The following is a 25,825-nucleotide window of genomic DNA, read 5'->3' on the forward strand; positions in this document are numbered from 1 at the left end:
CCGATCACCATCAATCTACATCAGCAGGAAACGGACAAGTCTGTCTGTAATCTGATGGATTCTGTTGTGCATATTTTGACGTGGTCTGGTCTTTTTCCACCCTGTACTGTGCCTCACTGGAGTCCACACTCTCACTCCTCTGCGTGAGCAGGGACTTAGCGGGTTTTGCTCTGAGAGCCATTTAGTGTTCTGCATGTGTTTTACCCATACTGTAACCTACAGCAGGCTTCCCTCCTCACAAAAGTGAAAACACTTTTAGGTGCATTCAGCTTTTTATCAACTGATACATTAAAAACATATCTCTCTTAAATGTGCAATTGTGCCCCTATGTATTGACAAGTGGTTACTGGACATAAACACATGTTCACTTAGCAGTAATACTCCCCATCCAAGTGTTCAGATACAGTTTAGAACAATATGTCTAAAAAGCCATACTGACAGTGTGTATATATACCACACATATACCCCTCATCTTCTCTGTCAAGGAACATGTCACTGAACAATAAACATCAAAACTACAAAACAATGCAGTAGTTAGTATAGAGTGTAAGAAAATAGTGATGCAGATGGGTATTACAATATTATGTTCTGTTATACTGTATCGATTCTCAAAACCACTGTGTCTATTTTTCATCAATAGTGTACATGCAGTGTGGTTCATTCTGTGTTGCATCTAAACCCCCAACAGATATACAGCAGTGCTGTAATACAGTCAGTAAGTATTTTCACCAGGTAAAACGGTGTGAACTGAATTAAAGGACCCATACTGATACAATATTATTCTATTTATTATTAAAAATAACAATTTTAGCAACATTCAAGAATAATTTGGTTCCTTGATAACAACATGTACAGTATTATACACATGTATTATACACATGTTCCCCATAACAAACGAGATCCTGCCCTTAGGCTCTGACTTGCACAAATGTTTAAAAGCTGGTGTGGATCATCAAAACACTGATATATTGTTTTATAGCTATTATACTAGCTGTTTTAATTGATCAACTTGTGTTAAATGTCTCTGTTTTTCTTCTAAATTCATGTTTTCTAAGAGATTAAATATGTCAATTGAATAACTTTTCCACAGTAAATAACGCAAACAAAAAGTAACATTTTGATTTGTAAGTTTAAGTTTAGTTAGTTTGTTAGTTTAATAAGTCTTCATTATATAATCATTTTCAGCAACAGGAACACACAACTATACTTAAAAGTTGACTGATGCTGCATCAGCATAATGTGCAAAGATCAGAAACGGCACTCAGAATCCTGTTACTTTGACTGTCTGCATCGGCTATACTGTATAAATAATGCATATGAGTACATACTCTGTTGTGTTTCACTTTGTTCTTAAGTGCCACATTCCTCCCATATATTGTCAGTGCCATCAGTCTTATATGGGACAAATCACAGTTCAGTTTGGTAAATTGTCTGATGATTATTTCTCCGGTCCATTTTCCTGGCAAAGTGAGATTCCGTCTTGATATGTTATTGTTGTCGAAGTGGATGTAGTGGAGAAGTGGTGGAGTCTTCCGAGTAATCGGCAGCAGAAGTGGAAAACGACCAGCACAATTGGTCCAAGAGGCTCTGAAACAGTGAAAGGTGGTGTACTCTACGAAGCAGTTTCTCTTTGAAACCACTTCAGTATAACATCTTTGTGGTCGCTGACCCACTGGATGTTGACTTGGGTTTGTTCTATGGCCTGGTTCACCGCCCAGGCAGCAGAACCCAGATTATAGTCCTTGGAAAAACGCTCCAGCTGTACAAGTACACACACAGATCATACAGTGGTGTTAGGGTATTGCTACAGAAGTGCATTTTTATTCACCAAAGAGGAAGCAAATGGCCTGGAAGTTTGATTTCATAATTATAAGATTGTGTTTTCATAATTACGAGATAGTGAGTCATAATTAACAGACATGGTCTCTAATTGATTTTTCTTTGATGGATGCGATGTATTTCCATATGTTGCAGGTAACAGCAGTATATTAAAGTATATTTCAACCCCATGAAAGGACCAAACCAACTATTTAGAGAAAAACAGTCTGTTGGAAATAAGGCATTTGAGGACTTCTCAGAAACTCAAAATTCAACCGTACTATACAGTTGATTTGCATAAAACTTCACAATTTTCACAATATGAATTTAATTCAAATATGTTGCAGCCAGACTGTTACAGTTTTTAAATGTTTTCAGTCCTCTGTGGCACAGTGCAGGGATCCTGCAAGATATTTATATTCTATATATATTTACAAATTAATTTGCAAACCAGAAGCATGTGGAAGAAAAACATGAATGAATCCTGCTCAGAATATTGTGTATATATCCAAAGCCTGATGCATCTTCTTCTGCTGTGCCAGAGAGCACCATTGTTGTCCAAAATTATTAAAACACATTAATGAGCCACACTGTGTCTGGCTGCTCCAAATTCTCACTAGAGCACCAAAACTGAATATAGTGTGAAGAAACTGCACTATTTCCACTGGTTTGAGTAATGTTAGAAACAATCAGTGGCACTGGGTGAAAATGACTTGACTTCAACAACAATGGAAGATATGTCAAGTTATGGATACATACAATACTCGTTAATAAGAGACATTCAGTGATTGTTGTAATCCTTTCATAAGATTTCTAAGAAAAATACAGTCCTTTAAACTAGCAATACGAAATAGCATGGTGGAAAAACACTGGAATTTTGACTCAGTGGTAACACTAACATACTGTCAGTCATAACTCACAACGACACACCTCTGTCTCTAGTTGTTCATGTGAAATAAATCAATTATTGGTGCATGACTGGAATGATATCACATGACATCATTACATGTCAGGATTATCAGTTTGATCTCAGTAAATTACCTCCTCCAGTTCAAACTTTTTCGAGAACCTGCTGGTCACACCCTCGATCAACATCGCTGCATCCCTGGCAACACAGAAAGTCCAAAAAATTTGAAATGGTTTTCAGAAAAGCGTGGTGCAGTCTGAACATTGTAACATTCATTAAGGTAGATTTTATTGTAGGAGAGTTGTATTAGAATGCATTTGTTTTAGCTAAGTGTACCTAATGAACTGTCTATCATAAACATTTATGAACTGGATTATATTCTGAAAAAAGTGGTTGATACTGAAATCTGGATGGCCAAAATGTCTATTAAAAGAGAATGTTTAATCCGTGCTGATTACTTGATGTACTCATTAAATTAAATCTTGTCTGTCATGTATTTAACTTTGACGCAGACTAATTTAGCTTCCTGGTAACAAAGCAAACAGTGATAACTTCAAAACAAAAATCTTATGATAAGCACATAATAAATAAGAAGACCTTTGTACTGACATTGTGCAACATTTTTTATTAGCTACTGTTTATTACAGTCTGCTTTTTTTTATGGCAGTGCTTGTTTATTCTAGTAACTCAACAGTAGGTCTCCTCACTATCAAAAGAAGCCTCTGTAAACAACAGCCCCCTGGGCAACGTGAGGCGCTTAGATCTCTACTGAGCATCTCTACTAACACAACAGTCCTGTCTTCTCATTTGGCAACTCATGGCCTCAAAGCAGGTGATGAGAGAGAGTGGTGAACTAAACAAACACCATGAGCAACCCAGTACTGTGGTCAGAGTTGGCACAGTGTGGGGCTGATACTGGGATTTCACTGGAAATAGAAATAGATGTGAAGTGGTGAAGGCTCTTCCCTGACTAAGCTAGACTAAAACTGTCCTGGACTTAACGCACAGGTAGTGTCATTATGGTGCTGGGAAAGTATGGTACAGAGGGTTTTTTAAAGCTGGAATTGAAGTTGACAGAACCGAGACTGAACCAAACAGCAAAACCAAAACTAAGAACTTAAGGAGGCAAAAAGACTCTTCAGGATCGTCATGATCAGTGAAGTCTGTCACATATCACAGTCATGTCATCTACTGCTTATATAAAACATATTGATGGTGCTACTTTATAATTCTCATCTCAATAGCAAACAAGCATATTTCCAAAATGTGGAACTGTTGGGCAACAGCACTAATCAAATTAAAAATGGATAAAATGACTGACCCACAGAATATAATCACAGCTCCCAACTTTTCATCTCTACAGAACCTTTAGCCTTTTTTTTAAACTTAATTGAATTTACAGACCACACAGTAGACAACTAGCATAAACAGTCATATCCCATTAATGCATGTCACTAACTTGACTTCTTCCCTGGAATCTTTGTGGTTTCTTGTCTCTCAGGTTACCATGGATCGGGTTTGGACCTCCTGCTGTGGTCCTACTTGACACTGACTACTGTCATTACCACCTGACATATTTCTACATTATTACTACTACTACTACTATCATCATCATTATTGTTAATATCGCTTTTTATTGTTCCAATACGCATCTCTGTCTGTGTGCCTCCCCCCATGTAAAGAATTTTAGTTCAGTTCACTTGGAGTTCTCACAATCTAAATGCTGTGTTAGGGTTGGTGTTAGGGTTTCCACCCTGAGAAACATATATTCTAGGGTAAACCATGAATACTTTAAATTTTTTTTTTTAATCTGCTGGAATAAAAATAACTAGTTTAAACGTTTAGCACTGACCCAAAATACTGCCTATCATCAACCTCAAGCCAAAAATACTAGAATCATGTCTTCCTTTTCAAATTTATATTGGTCAAACCCAACTACACATATCAGACACTTGTTTGTGACTCAGAAAATGAGATGCAAGCTGTAAAATCCAGTATGAGATGCAGCAGAGTCCAAATAGAAATAGCAACCTACCCCTGACTCACGTAATCCCAGTTTGCTCTGATAAAGTTCCAAGCTAGTGCGTGCCCCGCCACATTATTTGCTATGTCGTTAATAGTGGAGGAAACATCCATCAGACGTATCTTCTCAGGGTCCAAAGTGTACTCCAGGTATCTGCAAGATAAGGAAGGCACTGGCAAGCTCTTCACTTTATAAAAACTACATGCTTGGGATTCACCTTATCGCAGGTGTGTCTGTCATAAAGGACACCACTATGTTCGTAAACCTAACAGTAATATAGTTCTGTAAATGACACATCAGGTCTTGACTTTGTAATCTTGGGTCTGGATTGGTTTGTTGACTCTACCTGTTTAGCAGCCAAATTTTTGTGGTGCAAGACAGAGCTTGACGGAGCTGGTCTTTTTCCGAGGTGTCTCTGGAGCTCTGAAACTTGTTCCAGGCAAACTCCCACTCTTCGTCCCCTCCAGCAGCCACAGCTTGGCAGTAGATTACTGTTCGCAGGTTGGGCTCTATGCTGAATCACGCACACATAGACACACACAGTTATTTTCCCTACCTCAGGGCTGTCTCATTTTTATGTTTTCTTGGTTGTTCTGGACTGTTGACTTGACATGTACTTGACATATCTGTGGACATGTTGAACATTTTCTTCATCTGGTTTACTTTCATGTATTTTCTCCCATCACTACAAACTATGGGATTACAGCTGTGAAATGTCAGTTATTTGTCTTTATAGTAGCAGCATTACAGTAGTATTGTCTTTATATTGTCACAGATGTTGAAGCTTTTAGTGCAATATTTCTCAATTAAATCAAAACTCATTCCACAATATCTTTACATTTGAAAAAATAGTCAGGTCTTCAGATGTCAGGACTGTCTCTCAACCGTGTTAGGCCTGAATTGAATTAAACTCAACTGGACCATAGCTTGTTGAGTCTTGGTAAACATGCAAACACACTCTCAAGTCAGTTTTATTCATGTAGCCCCACAGTCAGAACTTTTTCTGAAGAGGCTTTACAGTCTGCGTAGCATCCACAACAGCCACCAACACTGAAGACAAAAAAGTGGTTAAATGACACCTACCTTTACTAAATCTGCTGGAGAGTAAAGCTACAGAATGTAATGAAAGCTATTACAGTGAGACCATTTTTGGAAACCCTCTTGTGCAAGTTCAGGAGAATTTCATAAGGTATGAAGTCAAAATTATAATTTATATTACAGAAATGTAAATATAAATATAAATATAAATATATATGTGTCTGTGTGTGTGTGTGTGTGTGTATACTCATCCAATAGTGTTCATACTGGTTAGTGGAGGTGTTGCTGTTCATCCAGTTGGCAAACATATTTGAAGCCATGGTTATGCATTCTGGGAGTCCATTGGAACATGCCACGTCTATGATGTTGATCTGGTTGTACCTTGGAATGAAGCCATGACATTTTCAGTTAAGGTTATTTTGAAATATAGCATACCTTGCAGAGACAAGACAGCCATAGATTGCTTAAAGCTGCACTGATAGTGTGTGAACAGTTGTCTATTTACACATCCAGTAGACCAAACTTAACATTCATTTGCCATCCTGTTTGTGCCCTCCTGAATGAATGTAAGTCTAATATTCACTTTGCTTTTAGCTCTGTTTTGGTCACCACCAATTCTAGAGGGAAATATGTGCCTCTTCAGCTGTGAAATGTGAGTGGTGCTGGGCTGGTGGTGTGAAGTCGGTTTATCAGTGCTTTCTTTGCTAAAAACAGCTGCTGCTGCAATTGGGCAAAACCAAAACAATAAGCTAAAACAGATTTGCAGCTATGAAGCTGCTGAGCTGAGTTAAGTGATATTCTTATTTGCCGGAAGTAACACCTTTCACACTATTTATTTTATTTATTCTTAATATGGAACATTGATTGGTAGAACTTTAATAAACAATATTGAAATACATTAATATTCATAAATAATTAGCATTATCTGATATTTATGGTGGCAAAGTTTTATTAAAAGTGAGTCTGGAGAGTCGATGGATTGCTTGATTGATAAGTCGTTAGGAAGTGCTCTACTGAGAGCTTTTAAACAACTTTTTGTTTTGGGAATAATTTTGTGATGTTGATATGGTAAAGTGTCACACATACAAAGATAATCTAAAGATTAAGACCAAATAAACATTCAGTCAAGTGATCTGTCATGTTGAGGCACTTTCACCTAAAACAACTTCTTCTTGAGAAGTGGTTCCATATAAGTACTCAAGGTAATGGCAGTGCAAGTCCACACTACACATCTGTCACTAGCATGTCTGCAGCTGATGATGTGCAAGCCAACAATGAAATTCACGTATCTGTTCTTCATTGGACTGTGTGAGTGTGAGTTTGTAAAACTGTAAACTGAAACTGATTGGTTGAAGTTTAATTGAATTCTGACTCAACAATGAGAAGCTATTACCCCTGAGAGATTATTGAAACATTCCTTACTGTAAGGACTGGTCCCCTGACTTGTACGTGTAGTTGCTGAAGAAGTTGTACAGGCCCTTAACCTGCTGCCGGAGGTATGCCTAGAGGAAGAGAACGCTTTATAGCAGAGTTTCAGGAATGTACTGAGTAATACAATATTTTTATCACACATCCATTTATGTTCTGATAAAGAATGAACTTGAACAACAGCAGGAAATCACATTTAGTCTACTGAATCCACCTTCTCCACTCACTACAGGTCAATTCATTTAGTAGTGTGAAATTTGATTGACATGTGACATGCCTGCATAGGGCCATAAACTTCTGTGCGGTCAAACATGTGGACAAAATACTCAAGGTTCCTGACTGCTGATTCCCAGGGAATGTACTCTGTCTCATTCTGAAGGTAGCGGGTAGAATTCAGAGCCAGAGTCACATCAACAAGTTTGGCCCTGAGGAAAACAGAGTTTGGATCTGGTAAGACCAAGGGTGGCAAACGTAAAATTCATCTGTGACACATGATTACAGAATTACGGAAAACTAATTTGTAGAAGTCTGTACCCATGTCATTACCTAGCCAAATTAAATGCATCGTCAATAAGCTGCCCTCTATTCATCAGCGGGATCCTCTAAAAAACAAGAGCAAGAAGTGACAGTTGACATTTCAGTTTAGGAATGGCAACCTAAGCAGGTTTGTTTAAATTGTTATGTTTATTCTTGGTAAACATATTTTCTGAAGAGGCCAAGCCTCTGTGATGCTATGGTTCTATTGACTGTTTTGGTCCTTTGTAAAATCAGTGTCTATGATGACAACACAAGTAAAGAGTCAAGTTAAAGAAATTCAGGTACATATTCAGATTCATTATAAGTCGTGAACAGTCATACAAGACCAAATTAACAACCACGTAAAAGTGTTAACAATAAATGATTTTCTATTTGGCAGTTCAGATTTGGAAAATGAGCCAAGATTCAATTCAATTTGCTGAGATCCAAAAATTTCAGAGCTAAGCTTTTGGGGGCAACCAGTTATAATTTCACTTTCTATATCAAAGCAGCTTGTAAAATGTTTTCTTTCCTCAGGTGAATGAAGGATATATAGATGGAGGTTGATTTGTGACCAGTTCTGTCATTTGTTAACTCATTATTTGTCTCCGTACTCACATCTTGGTGTGTTTCCAGCTGAGTCAGGAGGCGGCCCCAGTTCTCTGGATCGTAATTTACTCTGTAGTATCCATTGCAGTTGACGTTTGCCAGGATCCACTCTCCACTCTTAGAAATTAATTCATTTTTCTTTTCTTTAAAGCAAATATTGGTCATAGATAAGTTATACTTTACTCACTACAACTTACAAATCAAGAAAAGGTAATCTGGCCATCTGTTTTATGGTCCATCTCATTAAGTTTACAACTGACTTGCACCCAATAAAGAGCCATCATGTTGACTTGCTACATGATGGCTTTTGGCCTTAGCATGTCCAAAAATCATGTTTCTTCTTGTCTAGTGTGAGCTTGATGAAACAGAGTAGGAATAACATATATTACATATATTTTGTTACCTGGTCCTCTGGTTCTCAGCCAAATAAAGGAAGGTTCAGTTGTATTTGACTTGACTCTGATTGGAATCTCCCAAAAAAAACTAAACAGACAGAAAGAAATAGACAAGAAACAGGAATAAGTGACCAAAATGCTTATGATACAGGAAATTATTATTCAGCTTCTGACAGAGAAATATTTGGTTAACAAGGTGACATTGATGCAGTAAAAATATTTATACTCTGCAAACTGAGGCAGACACAAGAAAATGACTGAGTCTAATTATTTGGTGCCAACTAATCTCAATGGGAGTTGACATTATGAAATGATCACAATATCTAACTGGAGGACAGATTTATTATCCATCTTTGGTCTTTCATATTACACATACACATTTGATCCATTGCTCATGTATGAATATTGACTAGTACAGCTTCAATATATAACAGGTAAAGTTTTTTTAATGAACCGACCTTTGTGGGATCTTCCCACATTTCTACAGGGACTACCAACAAAACAAAAAACTATTTAAACATTTACAAATTATCCTAGTTATTATGGGTTTCGGTGTAGTTTGGAGAGTAATATGTCATCATGTATTTTGTCAAATGCCTTTTTTAAATAAATACAACAAACCTTCTCTCATTTTCATTGATGCTAAAGATGTCAATCTAATTGTTCTAAATAAACCCTGATACTCAATCAGTAGTTTAGTTTCAGTATAATTAAGAAATCACAGGATGCATACATATGTTTATGTTTACACAAAATAAATAATTCTGTTCTGTTCAGCTTTTTGAATTGCATCTAATGGAACATAAACAGCAGCAACAAGATAGTGATCAACAGATTTAGCTTTAACTAAACTGAAAACTGTATACACTGAAACAAGGTCCATTTAACACACACCTAGATTCAGAAGAGTCATCAAATAGGAAGCGATTCTGGTAGATTTCTCCATTCTTCGTGTTGATGGTGATAACAGGATAGCCAGTTCGATTGGTCCAAGTCTTCATCACCTCAGCAATTTTAATGTGACTACCATCCTCAGTTGCAGCCTGCAAACATGGCACGAGTCAGTTAACGCTTTAAGATAAATTATAGGATGAATGATTATTCAGACAATGAGGTTAGTGTTGTTATAATTATTATTACAAACAAAACATGCCTATAGAGAGAATAAAGCTGTAAAAAACATGAACTGACTTTACCTTTTGCATACAATTCCAGAGGTCTCTCTGGTCAGTGTTGTTATACTTAAAGTCTGACAGGTACAACTATAAAGCAAAAACAGAGAGAACAAGAGAACATCATCACACAGTCAATAATTCTTTTCATGAGGATATTTTATTTTACATAAGTTACATCTAAATATTCAAACTGGAATGTTCAATCCAGTAATGTTAAAAGCAATGTTTGGTTAACAGCTTTTCTGTAATTCTCTGTCCAGTCACACTTGAACAACAATGATGGACCAGTTGTTGCGAGTCTGCAGGAGCTTGTGTCTGATTACCAACTGGATTTGATGTTTCTAACTAAATTTGATGTGTCTGTTGAAGTTCCTCATAGATATAATGAAATGGACAAATTGTGACAAACATGTCTCAGAGTCATACAATACAATAAAACAGCACCACCACAGCTTACAAATGTAAACATAAAGTGGAATCAACATCTGTCTACAGTTGCATTCAGACAAAACACATTTCAATTGATTTTGTAAATTTTAGAAGCAAACTCAGTGGAAAGATGCATGTGGAATGAATTAACATGAAGTCCAGTCCTGCAGGGTTATGTCTAAACAGTACTTTAAGAACACACACAACCAAACCAAAACCACACATATCGAAATTCATTCACTTGTGTTTGTGAAATAGGTGGTGTGAGAGTCTTAATGACAAAGGCACTACTCACAGGGTTAGTCCAGCTAGCTGGCAAGCTAACAACAAAAGTGCCAGAAAGGCAGGGCCATGCCAGTAGTATTCAGCCATAAGTTCTCCGAGCTCCTCTCTATTTTCTTTGTATTGTGCTGTATTCTCCTGTTGCATTTTGTCTCCACAACTGTACACCGTTTTTATTAAGTAGAGATTCACTGAAGATCCACTAAAGGTTAGTTAGCATTAACAGTACTTGGTCTGTCCAAGCAGGACAAAGGAAAGGACAATCAGAGATTTGAGATTAAATCACCTTTATTCTAGAGCCTCAGGAACAGACTGTGGGGCCTGCCAGATGTATTTATGAGGATTAAAGCACAGTGTCAGGCCACCTGAATGAGGTTAAAACTGTTTACTTACTTTGATCCCTTTGTGGAAAACGCTTTCTCCGATGATGTCTGACAGCATTCTCAACACCATTGCCCCCTACAGAGTGAACACCAGATACATGTCTATGTTAATTTTCATAATAGTGATATGGGCAAAAGAAATAGCAACAAAAAATATTTATAGGTAGCATAAATTCCAAACTCCTAAATATTGATTCCATGACTGTGTGTGATTCTGTGTTGTACACTATTGTTATGGTCATGAGGTATATTCACTGCTACATCCAAGCTGCAATGATTAGCTTATTAATTAATTAGTCAATCAAAAGAAAATTAATTACCAACTATTTTTTTAATCAGTTAATCATTTCAGTCATTTCTCAAGCAAAGGATTGTTTGGTTGGGCTCTGGGAACTTTTGATAGGCTTTTTCCACAATTTTTGGACATTTTATGGACTTTTGGTTGGTTCCTAAGCCAAGGTTAAAGACTAAATGTGACCGGGCTTCTGCTGTCAGAGCTCCTCGACTTTGAAACGACCTGTCTGAGGAGATAAGACTTGTAAGAGCAGTGGCATCTTTTAAATCACTTCTTAAAACTCACCTTTAAAAAACTGTCTTTTTACTGTCTTTTAACTGCCCTTTTATTGCACTGTTTTAAATTCTTTCTTAAATTTCTTGCACTTATTTTTGATTAATTTTCTATATGACTATTTGCTTGTCTGTTGTGCCTAATTGGAAGTTTTGTTTTTAACTGGTTATTAAGCACCTTGTGAACCTGATTCTTAAAAGGTGCTATAAAAATAAAGTTATTATTACTACTACTAATAATTATTATTAGTAGTATTATAAATTATTAATTACCCTACCTTACAGTAGGTTATAGCATTAAACATTGCAAGGATCTCATCAGTAGTTTCAACAACATCCTCCTGAGGACTGAGAGGGTGGGACGAAGTCAGAGCATCCGCCTCAAGCGCTGTATGGAGATCCCTCATGATTAATATGTCTTTCTGAAGAAAACAAAGAGACAAGAGCAAATGTGTCATGAATCAGACTATGTGAAAATATGTAGACATTTCTACCTTGCCTATTTGCATCAAAATTTATTCTCGTGAATTTTTCAATGTTCATGATTGTTGCAAGTCAAAAAGCTTTGCAACAGTGAAGAAAAACCTTCCAAACAAAGTTGGTTATATCAGTGAAGATTAATGAACTGACTCTCTAAAGCAGTGCACAGTATGTTTAGACTGAACTTACCAATTTAAATGTGGGCTCAGCATGATCCACTGCTAAATATGTCATGTAGCTGGCAAAGCCTTCATTCAGCCAAATTTGGTTCCACCATTTCATTGTCACCAAATTTCCAAACCACTGTCAACAAAGAGAGAAGATCTGGATAGTTGAGGGGACAGTGCCATGGAACATATTTACAAAATGTTGCAGGAGGTTAAATGATTAATATTATTGTCTTTTAGATACAGCTCTTATCCAGAATTGCACAGTTGGTGCTTTGATCCATAATTTAGATTTATCTCACATCATTTGCCGCACAAAGAGTTTTTTCCTCTGACCTGGTGTGCCAGCTCATGTGCTACGACAGTGGCGATCAAGTGCTTGTGCAACTGTGAGGAAACTCCTTCCTCATAGAGCAGAACGCCCTCCTCATATGTGATCAGTCCCCAGTTTTCCATTGCTGCAGAATTTAAGTCTGGAAGTGCAATTTGATCTGGAGGAATCACATTAATACAAACAAATGATTACATTATACACATTTAAAATAACTTAGCCAGAAGTATGTTATACTATCCAAGAGTATGAATTAGTTTTATTCTGAGAAGAACATAGTGTTCTGGATGTACACCTAAGCGTATTGGCAAAAACAGAATTAACCGCAGTACTGCTAGTTATCAAATAAATTGTTGATGTGTTACTGAGTTATTAAATACTGAGCACGTGTATCTGTGTAGTGTCTATCAGTTCAATGAAAATGAAAAATACAAAATTAAATTCATTTTAAATCTCAGAATGCTAATTAAAATAATTTTCTTTTCATGTGGGTATGACACATTATCCTATGATGCAACAAACACACGAAAATTAAGAAACTATTGAAGGTAACTTGAACGTAGCTCCAAAAATATATGGGGGTGGCAAAGAACAAGAGTAACTGTCAAGCTGTGCTCACTATCTTGGATATTGTGCTTAACTTTGGCTGTAACTATAGCTACTGTTAGTTCTATTAGCTCAATTAGCCCTACAGCTGACTGAATTGGGCCTAGACCACTATCTTGGATCACAGGGGAAGTCAATGAGGCTAAGCTCAATGGCAAGTAAACACAGCTGAAAAAAATCGGACATGTTTTTTTAATGAAATATGGCATAAAACATGCTTCAGATGCTAAAAGAACTAACAGTTTTATTATTGGGACTAAAAATCTGAATCTGAAACTAAATCTCGTATGTTTCATATTTGTTGGTCCCATTTAAACATTTAGAGTATAAAACTATGAGAAATAGCTGGTACAATTGGTACAACATTTTTTTTGCCATGCATTAAATTTGACCACAAATTGCAAACTAGTAATAGCAGCATCATACCATTATAAAATGGGAAAGATCACATGTTCTAGCTAACCACACTCTCCCACTGTTTAACTATTGAACAAGCTGGCCTGCTGACCTTCCAAACTTATAACTATCATTGCTGTCATTACAAACAAACAAACAAACAAAAAAATATAAATATATAAATAATATAAATAAAAAAATAAGTTTTTTGACAGTGAGAATGGCATATTTACCTCAATCTATCAAACAATCATATATAGACAAACCTTACCTAGCTTTTTCTGTTGGTAATTACTTTCAAAATAATTCTCATAGAATGTGAGAATTTTTGAGGTGATGTTGGCTGCATATGCGGCATGTCCTGCTGCAGTGGCCTCAGGACGAGCATACGTCTGGATGGGCAAAACACAGATGTCAGTTAAAGCAAACAAAATATCATCCTACATATTTTTGTTGTGTACTTAGGCTAAAGTTAAATATCTCAGAAAACAAGTGGGAAACATCAGTCACTTTGTTTCATGGAACTAAATGGTATTTTCCTGTGACATTAAAACCATAACCACTGGCAGGACTGATTTTTGCTAGGAAAGTTGAAGCTGCTAAACTTTAATTAAATTTTATATAAATACAGTCACACTACAACATACCTTAAACAGTAGCATTAAAGTAATCATGAAACTACAGGAGCACACATACATTAATAGCCACACGTCCATGTGTGGAGGCTGTTGGTGTGAACTCTGAAACCGTGAAGGCAAACAAGTACGTTGACATCTTCGGTGTCGGATAAAATGTTGTGTATTGCCAGTCATCGTCTATGATATTGGAGACTGAGAGAGTGAAAACAAAGCATACCAGTATAAGGAGTTTGTTCTGTTATTACTGTTTATTGCTTTTACTGCTATGGGGTCAGAAGCCCAATAAACACATACGACTGTTAACAGAGTACATTTTTAAGAGACTGAAGCTTCAGTAGGAGCTTGTTTTTCACCTGATATTTTCTCATTTCCTAGAACTGTCGTGTCTCGCCTGTGGATGATGGTGACATCAAAGACAGCCTTCATTTCTGGCTCATCAAAACACGGAAACACTCTCCTGGCGTATGTTGGCTCCATACTGGTAGCAGCAAGGAATCTATGAATACAGATAAAGACAGTCAGCCTTTCATTATTAGCTTTTTACTGGAGGAACACTAAATAAAAATATTCCGGAAGCAATTTCGATATCCCAAAGAATCTATTACAAACTACTTTGATTTGAATTTAAAAGCACTGGCTTATAGATACTAGTGAAAATACTGATTGCTTCGTGTTCTCAAAGTCTGCAACATACACAGGAAGACAGATGGTGCTTTGTGGTTGTGTATTTGGGACAGACAATAGTAAACAAAAACCAAAGCACCCACTGAGCAACATAGTAACCAGTACCATCCTTTCGTCCAGGTGTAAATAAATGTGTAAAAACACCAGAGAGAAGAAGAGTGCGTGACTAGCAAAATATTCTGTTTCCTGTTCCAGAGTACAAATAATGTGACAAACTCTGTGCGCGTGTGTGCGCGCGCATCTGTAAGTTAGACAAAGCAATGGGCATTGTTTTTTGTTAAAGGCTTACTGGTTCCAGTTCAGATATATTTGCGTCTTAGTGTTGGTCCCTTCTAGCCTATTTTCTGTTTATGCACCTCAAAAGATCAACTTGTAGTTAGTCAAATTTGCTTTCTCAAAACACAAAAAACTGAACTCATATAGGGGCAACTTGTAGCTCCATATATATGGGGGACAGCATATCACCAGAGTAACCACCAACTGCACATGACACTATTAGCTGTAGTAGTGTAGTTTAGTCTCTGGTTTTTTTAGCTATCGTTGGAGTTGGAGCCAACCTCAGAGCACGGAGCAACCGCTGACAACAAGGCTGATCTCAACAGCCTCTCAGTCATAATGGCTGAACACCAGACCTCGATCATACACAGTGCTTGATACTAGCGGATCTTGGTTTGACAACAGGGGATACAGTAGGGAGAGATTTACAGCAGCTCTGACAAGGACTATGACTCCGGGGACAAGGGGACATGGAGGCCAGGGACAAAAGAGAAGTGCATTACCAGAGAAACAAGACAGTGTGGGGCAAAAATGGTGTTAAGAGCTGGAATATTTTCACATCTTGAATTGAGGATTTATTGTGACCAAACCTGTTTTATTTTGTTTAAGTCTCTGTTTGAATGAAGTGCGTTTTAAGATGAGTTAACAAAGTAGTTTGATTTGTTTGGTAAAATAAACAGAAACTTGAATCGAGAAGATGTATGGTTGTATTTTTGTGTTTAGTAGGTAAAATAGACGTAAGAATATTTTGTGAGCTTTGTTCACTTATTAGACTAGATGCTAAGAGAACTTAGCACTTGCTAAAATGGAACTTGCTAAGTTGAACCTAATAAACTACTGAGACTATTGGACCACAGAGGTACAAAGTGGTATCATGAGACATGACAAGGCTAAGTGGTTAGCATAACATTTGGGCATCTCTACAACACAACACAGACACCTTCGACATTACACCAACGCTGTTGTTTCTTCACATTCTGTTGACAGTGTCATTTTTTTATTGTTTTAAACTGAAATCCTGGCCATATCATCCAAAACTGCAACTTCACATCAAGTGGTGTCACCTCGTAGTGATTAAACTGATTTACAGTATACTGAGCACAGAGTATTAGTACGCAGTACATTCAGGAATCACCTGGTTTTGCTCAGAGCTGGATGTGCAAACCTTGCTTCTTCACTGTGTAAGCCTAAGATAAGTGCTTGTTAAACCACATTGTATCAATGTTTATATTTTCACATGCATTAAGGACAAAATGTATGACTTATGGCTGTGAAAGGTTTGGAGTTGTTTAAACTTTCATGAAAATAATGTAGCAAGTAATGTAACCAGTTAGCTTTTCTTATGAGTAATAAGAAAAAGAAGCACACATAATTAGTTAAGTGTTATGAGTGGCTGATTTCAGCCGCTGATCAAATTAATTCTTAAAACTAATTCTTAAAAGGCTGCATAAGAGTAATTTACAAAAGCTTACAAAAAATGTTTTATTTTACTTATTTATTTCAGGTTTTATTTATTTTTTGTCTACTTGGAGTTGCTTGCCTGCCTTGTCATAAATATTAATATTGTGCATATGACAATAAGCCTCTTTGATCTCTGAATGTCCAACAACAGTGCTTAATGATATTTTTTGACAAAACACCCTGTGTTTTTAAAGTTTCCAAGAAATCATCTCAGTTTGATTCTTGTCTTATAGCACTAGATTCATCAATAGAAGAGTGTTCACTTTTCCAGCTAATTTTTTGTTTCTTGAAGTCATCAACTGTAAAATTTCTGAATTTTCAAATTTGTTGTCTTCTAATGTTTCCTGGGGGAAATGCTGACAGGACTGTTTTACTTTCCAGCAAACAAAACAGTTTGCCTTCAGAATACTTTGAAAGAAAGATGCTGTAATGTCAAATTCTACACACAAAAAACAAAATAAACTAAATTATTTTTTTTTCACTTACCTCTCTTTATCTGGTTTACCTTCATGGTAGGTGCTTAAATAGAGCCCATCAAGATTTTCTGATATTTTTCCCATAAAATTCAGAAGCAAACTGTAGCTTTCCTCTTGTACCAATGTTTCACCCAACTGAATCTCGAGGAAGTCACTTGAGTCTTTGTGGTTTATCATTTTAAGTACATGTATTGTCTTTTCGGTTTTTATGTTCATCACCTGTGCATTTGGATAGATGAACAGGTCCTTGCTGTGGAGGAAGATGGTTGTAGTACTCTGGACACAATCAAAGTTAACTATAGAGCTTCCACTGAATTGCAATGTCTGGTTGGGACTAGTGACATTTACTTCCTCAATGATTCGGGTGTACAGGCGCAGCCGTAGCGATATCTTGTAACTGTAAGGAATGAGATTCTTCGGCAGCCGCATGACTGGAGGTGGACTTGGGGTGGTGGTGGCCATAGTTGGACGCTCCGTTGGATTCAGTGGTTCGATCTCCCTCTTGTACATAATGACCATGGTAATCATGCCAGCAATGGCAGAGATGGTCAGGATCACAAAGGCAGAGGCAACAGCCTTGGATATGAAAGAATTTCTGGGCATGGTAGCTGCTTCAGTTCCTGAAGGTCCTGTTGCTTGTCTGGTTGAGTCTAAGAGCTTGTATGCCTCCGGTCCGAAATGACTGATCTGTTCATGTGAAAGTAACCTTCCTCCCCTAAACAAGGCTTGGCCTTAGGAATTAAAGGTATGTACTTAGATTAAGCATTAACTTGAGCACTGTAGAAAGAGCAAAGATTAAGTTATATTGCGAGGAGGTTGATGGTCATTGGCCTTAAGTAAGTAATCAGACTGTGCTCTCAAACATCTGGAGACAATTACTGTGGTTGTGCCATTAACTCAGGGTTTAGGTAAACCCCAAGGAACATTTTATCCTCTCACTGCACTGTCCAACCCATCACAAACAAATTGACACACACTAACATTCTTTTTCTATGAATATAGCACACATTGCTCAAACCATCATAATCACATGCCTCACTGATCACAAAAGCTGCTGGTGAAGAAAATCCTTCAGGAGAACATCAGTGTCATCATTTCTGATTGTAGACCAAAGTGTCCAAAGTTACAAGTTGCGGTGACATTTCCTCCAACTACTGCCATCTATTGCTGCGTAAAACCTCAGTGCAGGGGGTCAGGTGATAGCTTCCAGAGATACATCTCAACACAGATCCTGTGCAATTGACTTACTCCCAACAAGCGAGAAGCATATGAGGGGAGGAGTGCTGAGTGGGATGGGTGAGAGAGAAAAAAAAGGGAAGGGGAATAGAGTTTTGGGAAATCGCTGAATTGGCTGGAAAGCCCCAACCTCAGGGAATCACGACCACCATGACCACCACCACACACGCACACACACACACATTCACACTCCTCACCTTAGGAAACACAGGGAAACAAATAGGTGAAAAGGGAACGTGTAAGAGGACCTGAGCTGGGTGTGGTAGTGGTGGCTATTTGTCCTGAGAACAGATGTTCATTTTGCAGGGTCAAGGGGATCAAGTCGACCTGACCGTACTGAAACATTATGATGAAACCATTATGGCCAAGAGACTGGAGCCAAAAGGAGAGGAGGCCAAGAAAGGCCCTGTTCCTGTTTCACATTATACATGGTCTCTGATTAATGAGCTGTTGGGGAGTCAATGATGTTCATGACACTTGTCAGATCACTCCTTCGTCTCATGCATTTGAAAAAAAAAACAAAAAACACAAACCAAAACAAAAAAAAAAACCAGAACAAAAAAAACTTCATTGTAAATTCCATCCATTTTACTGAGACTAAACAAGTGTAATGGAGCAAATAAAAACTCCAGAAAAAATTCACTGGTCCTTACTGAAAACAATGTTTTATTGGACAAAACTCATTTTATTATGGGAATAAAAATGGTAAGACAGATGTCAGAACATCTGTTTAAATGTCAGGACCTGCGTGCGTTGTTTTCAGGAAGGAGTTTTTTCTCAGAAATCATGAGGTACAGTTCTGGTTAAATTATCCATGTTTCTCTGAGAAGCTTCAAGCTGATGCCTGCACACATTGCAGGGGTAGGTTTACACACAAACACAAGTCTTGATGGAGAATCTTGTGAAATATTCTGCACTCATAAGTTTCATCACGTCATCATATTCTCACACATATGCTGATATATTCCAAGAAGCATAAATAGCCTCAAGCACACAGTGAAAATGGAATGAAACTGAGTTACAATAATGCATACTACAGACTCTGATGTAGAGAGACCTCTGGGAGAAAAATCTTAATGGCCAAAGCTTTGAAAATGGGGACCTCTATTGCTGAGGCGAAAAACTGCAAAAGTACTGATTTAATTTTTCAGATGTCAGAAGCAAACACATGATAATCATGATAAAAAGGAAAGCAAATGAAATTAAACACTTATTATATACATGGAATTCATAATCAAAAAATGGCTATTTTCTGCATATGAAAGAGCAAAAATGTATTGCGCTGACTGGAGCAACAATAGCCTTCTGGAAATGTGCAAAAAGCTTCCACATATCATGAGTTGAGGATATTTTTCATTTTAAGACAGAAACATAAAACCTGATAAAATAGAACCTGATAAAATCCCTACATTTTCTTCTCTCAGCTTTAAAAGAAACACACACAATGAAATAACCTCATACATATTAACGATGGACAAAAAAAGCAGAGCTCATGAAAACAAAATGTTGCGTGTGATGTGGTCCAGCACAGGAATGAACCCTCCTTTAGCCGGGCTGCATTCCTGACAGGCTGTGATTACACCAGCTTAATATTGGCAGTCTGGATGTTAAGTTGACTCAGACTTCTTACACAGAACTTGCTTGGGTTTGCAGCCATTCAAAAGGAGAATAAAGGACATGTTTCTATTGACCCAGGGTCAGTACACATCAATTTTGAGAAACTTGTTCCAATTATGTCTTTCTCGATACAGATCAGTCAAACGTTTTTGCATTACTAATATTTACGTGATTAAAATGAGTTATTTAGAATACAAAAACATTATTGTATTCTGTGAGCATATGATGACTGATATTGATTCATTGTGCATGTGCACAATAGGCCTCATCTTCAATTTATGCACTTCTCTCATACAGGCCTAATACCTCTACACTCTTTCCCATCAAATAGAAACAGTAGATGACTGTCTTTGAGGATACATACAAAAAATTCAATCAATAAGCAGAATAATAACAACAGTTGATTTCACAGTACAGCCCAAGTTTTTTTTCTACAACTGAGAAAGTGAGAAAGCATTATTCATGGCAATCTGATACCAAGAGAAAAAGCTCAACATTCTTCTAGAAGAGAACAGTCATGTTTCAAGCTAATGCTGCAATATTTTGGGAATAAATTTGTAATATTTTAACACGCTGAGCAGGATGACTCATTATTTTACAACTTTTTCTCGAAATTATGACAATTTTCTCAAAATAAATACAGGACTGTATTCCTGACATATTAGAGCTTCTTCTCATTCTTCTTTGTTCCCAAATTTCATATTTTTCACTTCAGCATTGCAACACCTTTCTCATCCTGTTTTACAACTTCATTGACGTATTCCAACTTTTTCTTGAAAACATGATTGTTTTAAAAAATATTTTCTTCAATGACCTTATGTTCATCATTTTCTCCTTGTATGAGCTAAATGTAAAGGGCATTCTCCACAACTCTAAGCAACAACTCTTTATCATCTAGTCTGCTTCTGAATATGTGGGCCACGCAACACCTGGCTTGGGTAGAGTTGTGGTTGATGTTCATTTTTCTAGCACAGAACTCCAGTGGAAATGAATCCGGGCCAGCACAACATAGTGCAATCAGCATAAAAGACATTTGCCTTTCAGAAACAAAGAACAACCAAAATACAACAGTTGCAGTTGATTAATAATAAAACAGTGTATCATTGTCTTGGGAAAGTGTTTCCAGCTGTAACAGCAACTTTCTGTTTAAGATTTGGAAACAACTTGCAGTCCTCTGATTTTTCTTCAAGTCTCAGTTTTTATCTGCAAATATGTGCAATTTTATCTTTCTCTGAATACATTCATTCAAATGAGGAGACATATTGTATGTGTAAAAGCAGTATATTGCTTTCTATCAACCAATGGCGTGCTATGGAATGTACTTCTTTTAATATCATGTGGTTAACTACCACAGCCAGCTGTCTAGATGCTGAACACAGTAACAGGACTGTTCCAGGATGGCAGACAGCTCACCATAGCTCTCCTCTCTCCATGTGGGGAGTAGCCTCTCATTGTTGAGGGCCTGGAGCTTTGGCGTCCCCTCTCGGAGAACGTGGTACAGACAGGGCCAGCGGCTCTGGATCCTCAGCCTGGTCCTTCGGTCCAGTGTAATGCTGCGGACAATCTTCTTGGCTTGTAGCTCACGCAGGGCAGGAAGTTTCAGAGAGGAAAAGACTAAGCCTCGGCTAGGCGACACGTCCAGGAACTCCAACGACTGAGACTCCAGAGTGTATGAGATGCCTAGGTTCCTCATTGGCACCAGAATGTGTAAAGTCAGAGACTTCAGGTTAGGCAGGGATTTGGTTAGGTTCTGCAGAGTTGAGGGAGTCACTCCTTTAAAGACCCAGAAATATTTGAGCTCGAGGACTCTGAGCTGCTGGAACTGCGTGAGCAGCGACACAGAGACATCTGACCAGTCGAAATGTAACCGCATCTTGGAGATGCGTGGGCAGCTATGGGTGAGCTTGGTCAGCAGCTCCTGGAAACTGGTCAGCTGTTAAATAAAAGTGAAAAAGTTAAATAAGGGTATTCTATGTAGTCTTCAAAAAGACTTCACAAGTCTTTTGTCTTCTGTGACAATAAACTGAATATCCTGGGGTCGTGGACAAAAGAAAACATTTGAGAATGCCAACTTGTGCAAGTGATCAACATTTTTCACAACTGTCTGACGCTTGAATGGACCAATCAACTAACTGATTGAGAAAATGATCAGCAGATTCATCTGTTTCACAAAATACTACATTAGGCAATTGTTGCTGCTATTTAGGCCACACCCTCTGCATAAGCAGTGTATTGTCAGTGGTAGGATCAGGTAAAATACTCCAATGTTTAAAGCTTCACCAGGCTGGTTTCATGTAAAAATATATTGGTTTAATGAGGTGTGTTTGTAGAAGAAAAGTGAAGCTGTAGACTCTCATCCCTTGTTCGTATCAGGCCTCATTATTTCTTTTTACAGAAAGAAATTAAAATACAATTTGGTTTCAGGAACCAGCATGGTAAACACGTGTGCAGTTTGCCTTTTGCAATCAGATGTTAATATCCCTGGTGCAGCTTTCATTTTAAATAAAATCAGTAAGAACAAGTTACCTGGTCCATCTTAGTAATGCTGTCCTGTTGTGAGTTGGAGTGAACCCTGAGATCTAGCGGCTCAAGAAGCGTAAATGTCCAATTAAGATCCAGGTGGCTGAGGTCTCTGCAGTGGACATTATCCAGCAGGTGATTCAGCAGCTCACCCCACTTGTTGTAGCGATCCCCCAAGTCAAAGCTGGCCTTCAGCGTGAGCAGGCTGGCTCTGCGGGAGATCAGGTGGTGGGTGTAATGGTGGACCCAGGATTTCCACCTCTCAAACTCACGGTTAGAAACAAGCAGCCCCTCCTGTCCCAGGTGGAAGACGCCACGACGGGAGTAGTCTGCCACCCGCCACAGCTTCCAGGAGCGGACGATGCAGCTCCAGCTAAAGCAAACCAAAGCACAGCTGCATTTGTCCACCTCACTCAGAAAGGAAAAGACATGCAGCTGGCACTCCACTGGCAGCAGATTGAAAGGAAAGAAGTCGTCCAATGTTTTCCGTCGGCTGCTTACAGGGACTAGGGGTCTTTTCCGTGGTGACATGATGAAAAATGGGGAAGTAATATTGGTGGTCAGTGGTGGAGGTCAGAATCTCCACCGGGGGCTCTCGTGGTCTGACTTTGCCAAAAATATCTGTGGTCTGGTGAAGTCTTAAAGATAAAGAAAATGAACAGACAGAAAACTATTTAGATGTTGGCTTTTCTGTGTCTTTTTTCAGGATGGTCAAGGTACCAGTCAGAAGAAAAAAAAGTAACACAAAATAACACTCGTTCACCGGGTGTTCCGCTGTACAGCAGGCAATAAAACATTCTTTATACAAATATTGTCAGAATTCACGTAATATTTGGTCCGCCCAGAGGGCTAGGTTATTGACTGGAGATTTGGATCACAAAAGACAGAAAACCAGAAGAACTAACCTTAAAGATAATAACCAAAAAGCAGAGTTTTATGCAGATGTAAAGTACAGTACTGCTCTTTAGACAAAAACGCAGAGTTATTCAGGTATATTTTAAGGTTCAGCTTTACTTTTAAACTTTTGTTGGTGACAAATGGTTCCAGTTCAGAGCTTTCATCTCAGGTGCAACACCAAACACGGTTAGTCTGGAGCTCTGGATGTTATACCACATGTGAATTCTTTAACTGGGCGTCTTTTCCTCTTTAAAGTTTTCTATACAAACACGACAAGGTGGACGTTTAATTAGTTTTGTTGATATGTACAATTAACAGGCAGATTGACCAATGGACCAGTTTCCACAACGTTTGGCGTAACACGAGTATTTTAACCCTGTTGAAAAACAAAAACTTGGAAGCAAAATGATGTGTGGGTGCACACTTTTATCGCAGTATTGAATAACCATTTAGTTAAGTGATTCGGTTTGTAACATGACTCGAAGTCCTTTTTAAGCAGACGTTTTTTGTTTTCCTTTGCTGCTAGGTACCTTTTCAGCTTCTATCAAAAGGACACATTCAAAGACGTTACACATCTACCCGCTGGGGCTCTAGTGACGATTGCGTGATTGTTTTGCACCATTATCGATACAAAAACACTGTCAATACCTTTTGGTCGAACAGGGTCCCTCCCGTCCTCACTTTAAAAGCTAATAGAGCTAGCATAGGGACAAAGGAGTTAGAAATGCAACTCAGTCACTACGCATTGTTCAGGATTTTATAGAACTGACTTTATGTCCGAAAGCCCTAGTAACTGTAACGCTATTTGTATAAATCCAACATTAAAAAATAACTGTACGGTATTCAATAACTCGCCCGGCTAGTTAACGCTAGCTGCCGAACAGCTGAGCTCTGTTGTTGTTTGTGTGGCTCGCAGGTGATGACGTCATCAAAATGCGTTGGAGCGCACGTTTTACATGGCGGCGTTGCACCGTTGGGCGGATCTTCATATTTGAAAGTAAAGGGTCAGAAAGAATAATTGTTCTATTCTAAGTGCTTTATTAAAAACGGCAATGAGATGAAGACAACAGACAGTATGTGTAAGTAGTGTTTGAAGATCTCAAGTAGATTTGAGGGAGAATATTTTATCGTTTAAATGTACACAGCTTATTTATTTATTTTTTAACATGTAGTCTATTTATCATTTTTGGTGTATATTGTATATATTACAGTGTTTACTGTATTCTGTCTGATTACAGGAGTACACTATCATATCCACCAACTTCATGTATGTAAAGTAACCTTTTACATCAATATTTCATTATGCCATCCAGCACTCTTTACAGTCTGGGTTGTCAGAGTTGTTTCTGTGTGTATGTATACTAGCATGTGCAAAAAACCAAACAACTAAAAAATGATTCTTATGTTTCCTACACTGGTTGCACTTTAACATTATACTTGTTGCAAAGAGAGTGTACAGCTGTCCTTTGCTTTTTGTTGGTATCAAACACTGTAATTTATATTTTTCACCATTTTAATATATTTCAGAAATTGTCATGCTTTTGAGCAGTGAATTGCTGTTTGTGTTGTTTTAATGATAAAATATTCCTGTTTTGATTGGGAGTCATTTTTCGCCAGTTGATGTCACTCTGAAAGTGGGCATGTTTACATCTGTTCTTTTATACTGTTGATCCATTTTCCATTGATCCATTTTCTTTGCAAGTCTGCTTGTGGGCCTGACTTGAAGGAACCAGTGACTTTGTATTTGTTCAGCGTGGTTAAAGACAGAGTTGGTCACTTGAAAATGACCAGAGAGGGAACGTCACTTGTCCTGAAGCTTCTTAATGTAATATTCTTTAGATGACTTGTAAATATACAATGTTGGCTTGACTCATGGATACACATTTTCTCTCTGCAGGTTTTTTTCAATTGGTAAGGCTCTAAAATGACACATGAAGCACAGCTTTTGAAACTGATACTCAGAGAGTGAAGCCTCAGCTCGAGCCTCGAGTTTCCGTTTTGTACCTCATCTGTAATTCGTAATGGCAGTTTTTGCAACACACATCAAAAAATTTGATGACATACCTGTAAATTTTGTACACAGAATATTCCTTATGTATGTGATTGTGTGGTACCTGTTTACTTTATGAATGGGTGTTGTCATATACTCTACAACTGTACAGTTTACTGTGGATAAAAAGTTCTTTTGTCTACATTAAAAAATCACTATATTTCTGTTTTTTCTAAAGGTTGGAGAAGCAAACACATCTAATTGATATGACAAGAGTTGGATTAATCATTGCTAGATGTGTGACACAATAATATGTAGAGGGCAATGATGGTCAGTCCAAATCTCCAGTCTCTTCAGAAATAAGTCTTTTCTGTCAACTTGTTTGACAACTGCAGTGGTGTGAGTGGTCCAACAGGGGTCCTCGCTGATGTGCACACCAAGGAGTTTAAAACAGCTGACCCTTTCCACTTACCTCACTCA

The 25,825-nt window shown here is 37.8% G+C and overlaps 2 protein-coding genes across 2 annotated transcripts; both read right to left on the minus strand.

The window, feature by feature from the left end:
• Window positions 1-772: 772 nt before the first annotated feature.
• On the minus strand, window positions 773-18,813 carry anpepa (alanyl (membrane) aminopeptidase a). The gene is made up of 20 exons (XM_046393952.1): window positions 17,096-18,813; window positions 14,542-14,684; window positions 14,247-14,380; window positions 13,822-13,942; window positions 12,554-12,708; window positions 12,240-12,353; window positions 11,849-11,992; window positions 11,014-11,079; window positions 9,931-9,996; window positions 9,629-9,777; window positions 8,743-8,822; window positions 8,349-8,482; window positions 7,761-7,816; window positions 7,492-7,639; window positions 7,209-7,288; window positions 6,054-6,167; window positions 5,095-5,262; window positions 4,761-4,901; window positions 2,860-2,923; window positions 773-1,759 (listed from the first exon to the last, which is right to left on the minus strand). Exons 1-20 carry the CDS (start codon window positions 17,686-17,688, stop codon window positions 1,613-1,615), a joined length of 2,817 nt encoding a protein of 938 aa, XP_046249908.1. The 5' UTR covers window positions 17,689-18,813; the 3' UTR covers window positions 773-1,612.
• A 629-nt stretch (window positions 18,814-19,442) lies between these two features.
• On the minus strand, window positions 19,443-24,271 carry si:dkey-12e7.1 (uncharacterized protein LOC557553 homolog). Its single transcript, XM_046395064.1, has 3 exons — window positions 24,004-24,271; window positions 22,465-23,096; window positions 19,443-21,871 (listed from the first exon to the last, which is right to left on the minus strand). The coding sequence occupies exons 2-3, from the start codon at window positions 22,987-22,989 to the stop codon at window positions 21,284-21,286; spliced, it is 1,113 nt and encodes a 370-aa protein (XP_046251020.1). The 5' UTR covers window positions 22,990-23,096; window positions 24,004-24,271; the 3' UTR covers window positions 19,443-21,283.
• Window positions 24,272-25,825: the final 1,554 nt, after the last annotated feature.

The sequence above is a fragment of the Scatophagus argus genome, chromosome 7, assembly GCF_020382885.2.
Source record: "Scatophagus argus isolate fScaArg1 chromosome 7, fScaArg1.pri, whole genome shotgun sequence".
NCBI classification, from domain to species: domain Eukaryota; kingdom Metazoa; phylum Chordata; class Actinopteri; family Scatophagidae; genus Scatophagus; species Scatophagus argus.

Excerpts from the sequence above, each read along its gene's own strand:
- anpepa (XM_046393952.1), bottom strand. The coding sequence starts at position 17,688 with ATGCCCAGAAATTCTTTCATATCCAAGGCTGTTGCCTCTGCCTTTGTG. Across the intron at positions 11,080-11,848 it reads ATGCTATAACCTACTGTAAG|GGGGCAATGGTGTTGAGAAT; the intron begins GTAGGGTAATTA and ends TTCACTCTGTAG. Across the intron at positions 6,168-7,208 it reads TCAGGGGACCAGTCCTTACA|GTACAACCAGATCAACATCA; the intron begins GTAAGGAATGTT and ends CTTCATTCCAAG.
- si:dkey-12e7.1 (XM_046395064.1), bottom strand. The coding sequence starts at position 22,989 with ATGTCACCACGGAAAAGACCCCTAGTCCCTGTAAGCAGCCGACGGAAA. Across the intron at positions 21,872-22,464 it reads GCATTACTAAGATGGACCAG|CTGACCAGTTTCCAGGAGCT; the intron begins GTAACTTGTTCT and ends TTTATTTAACAG.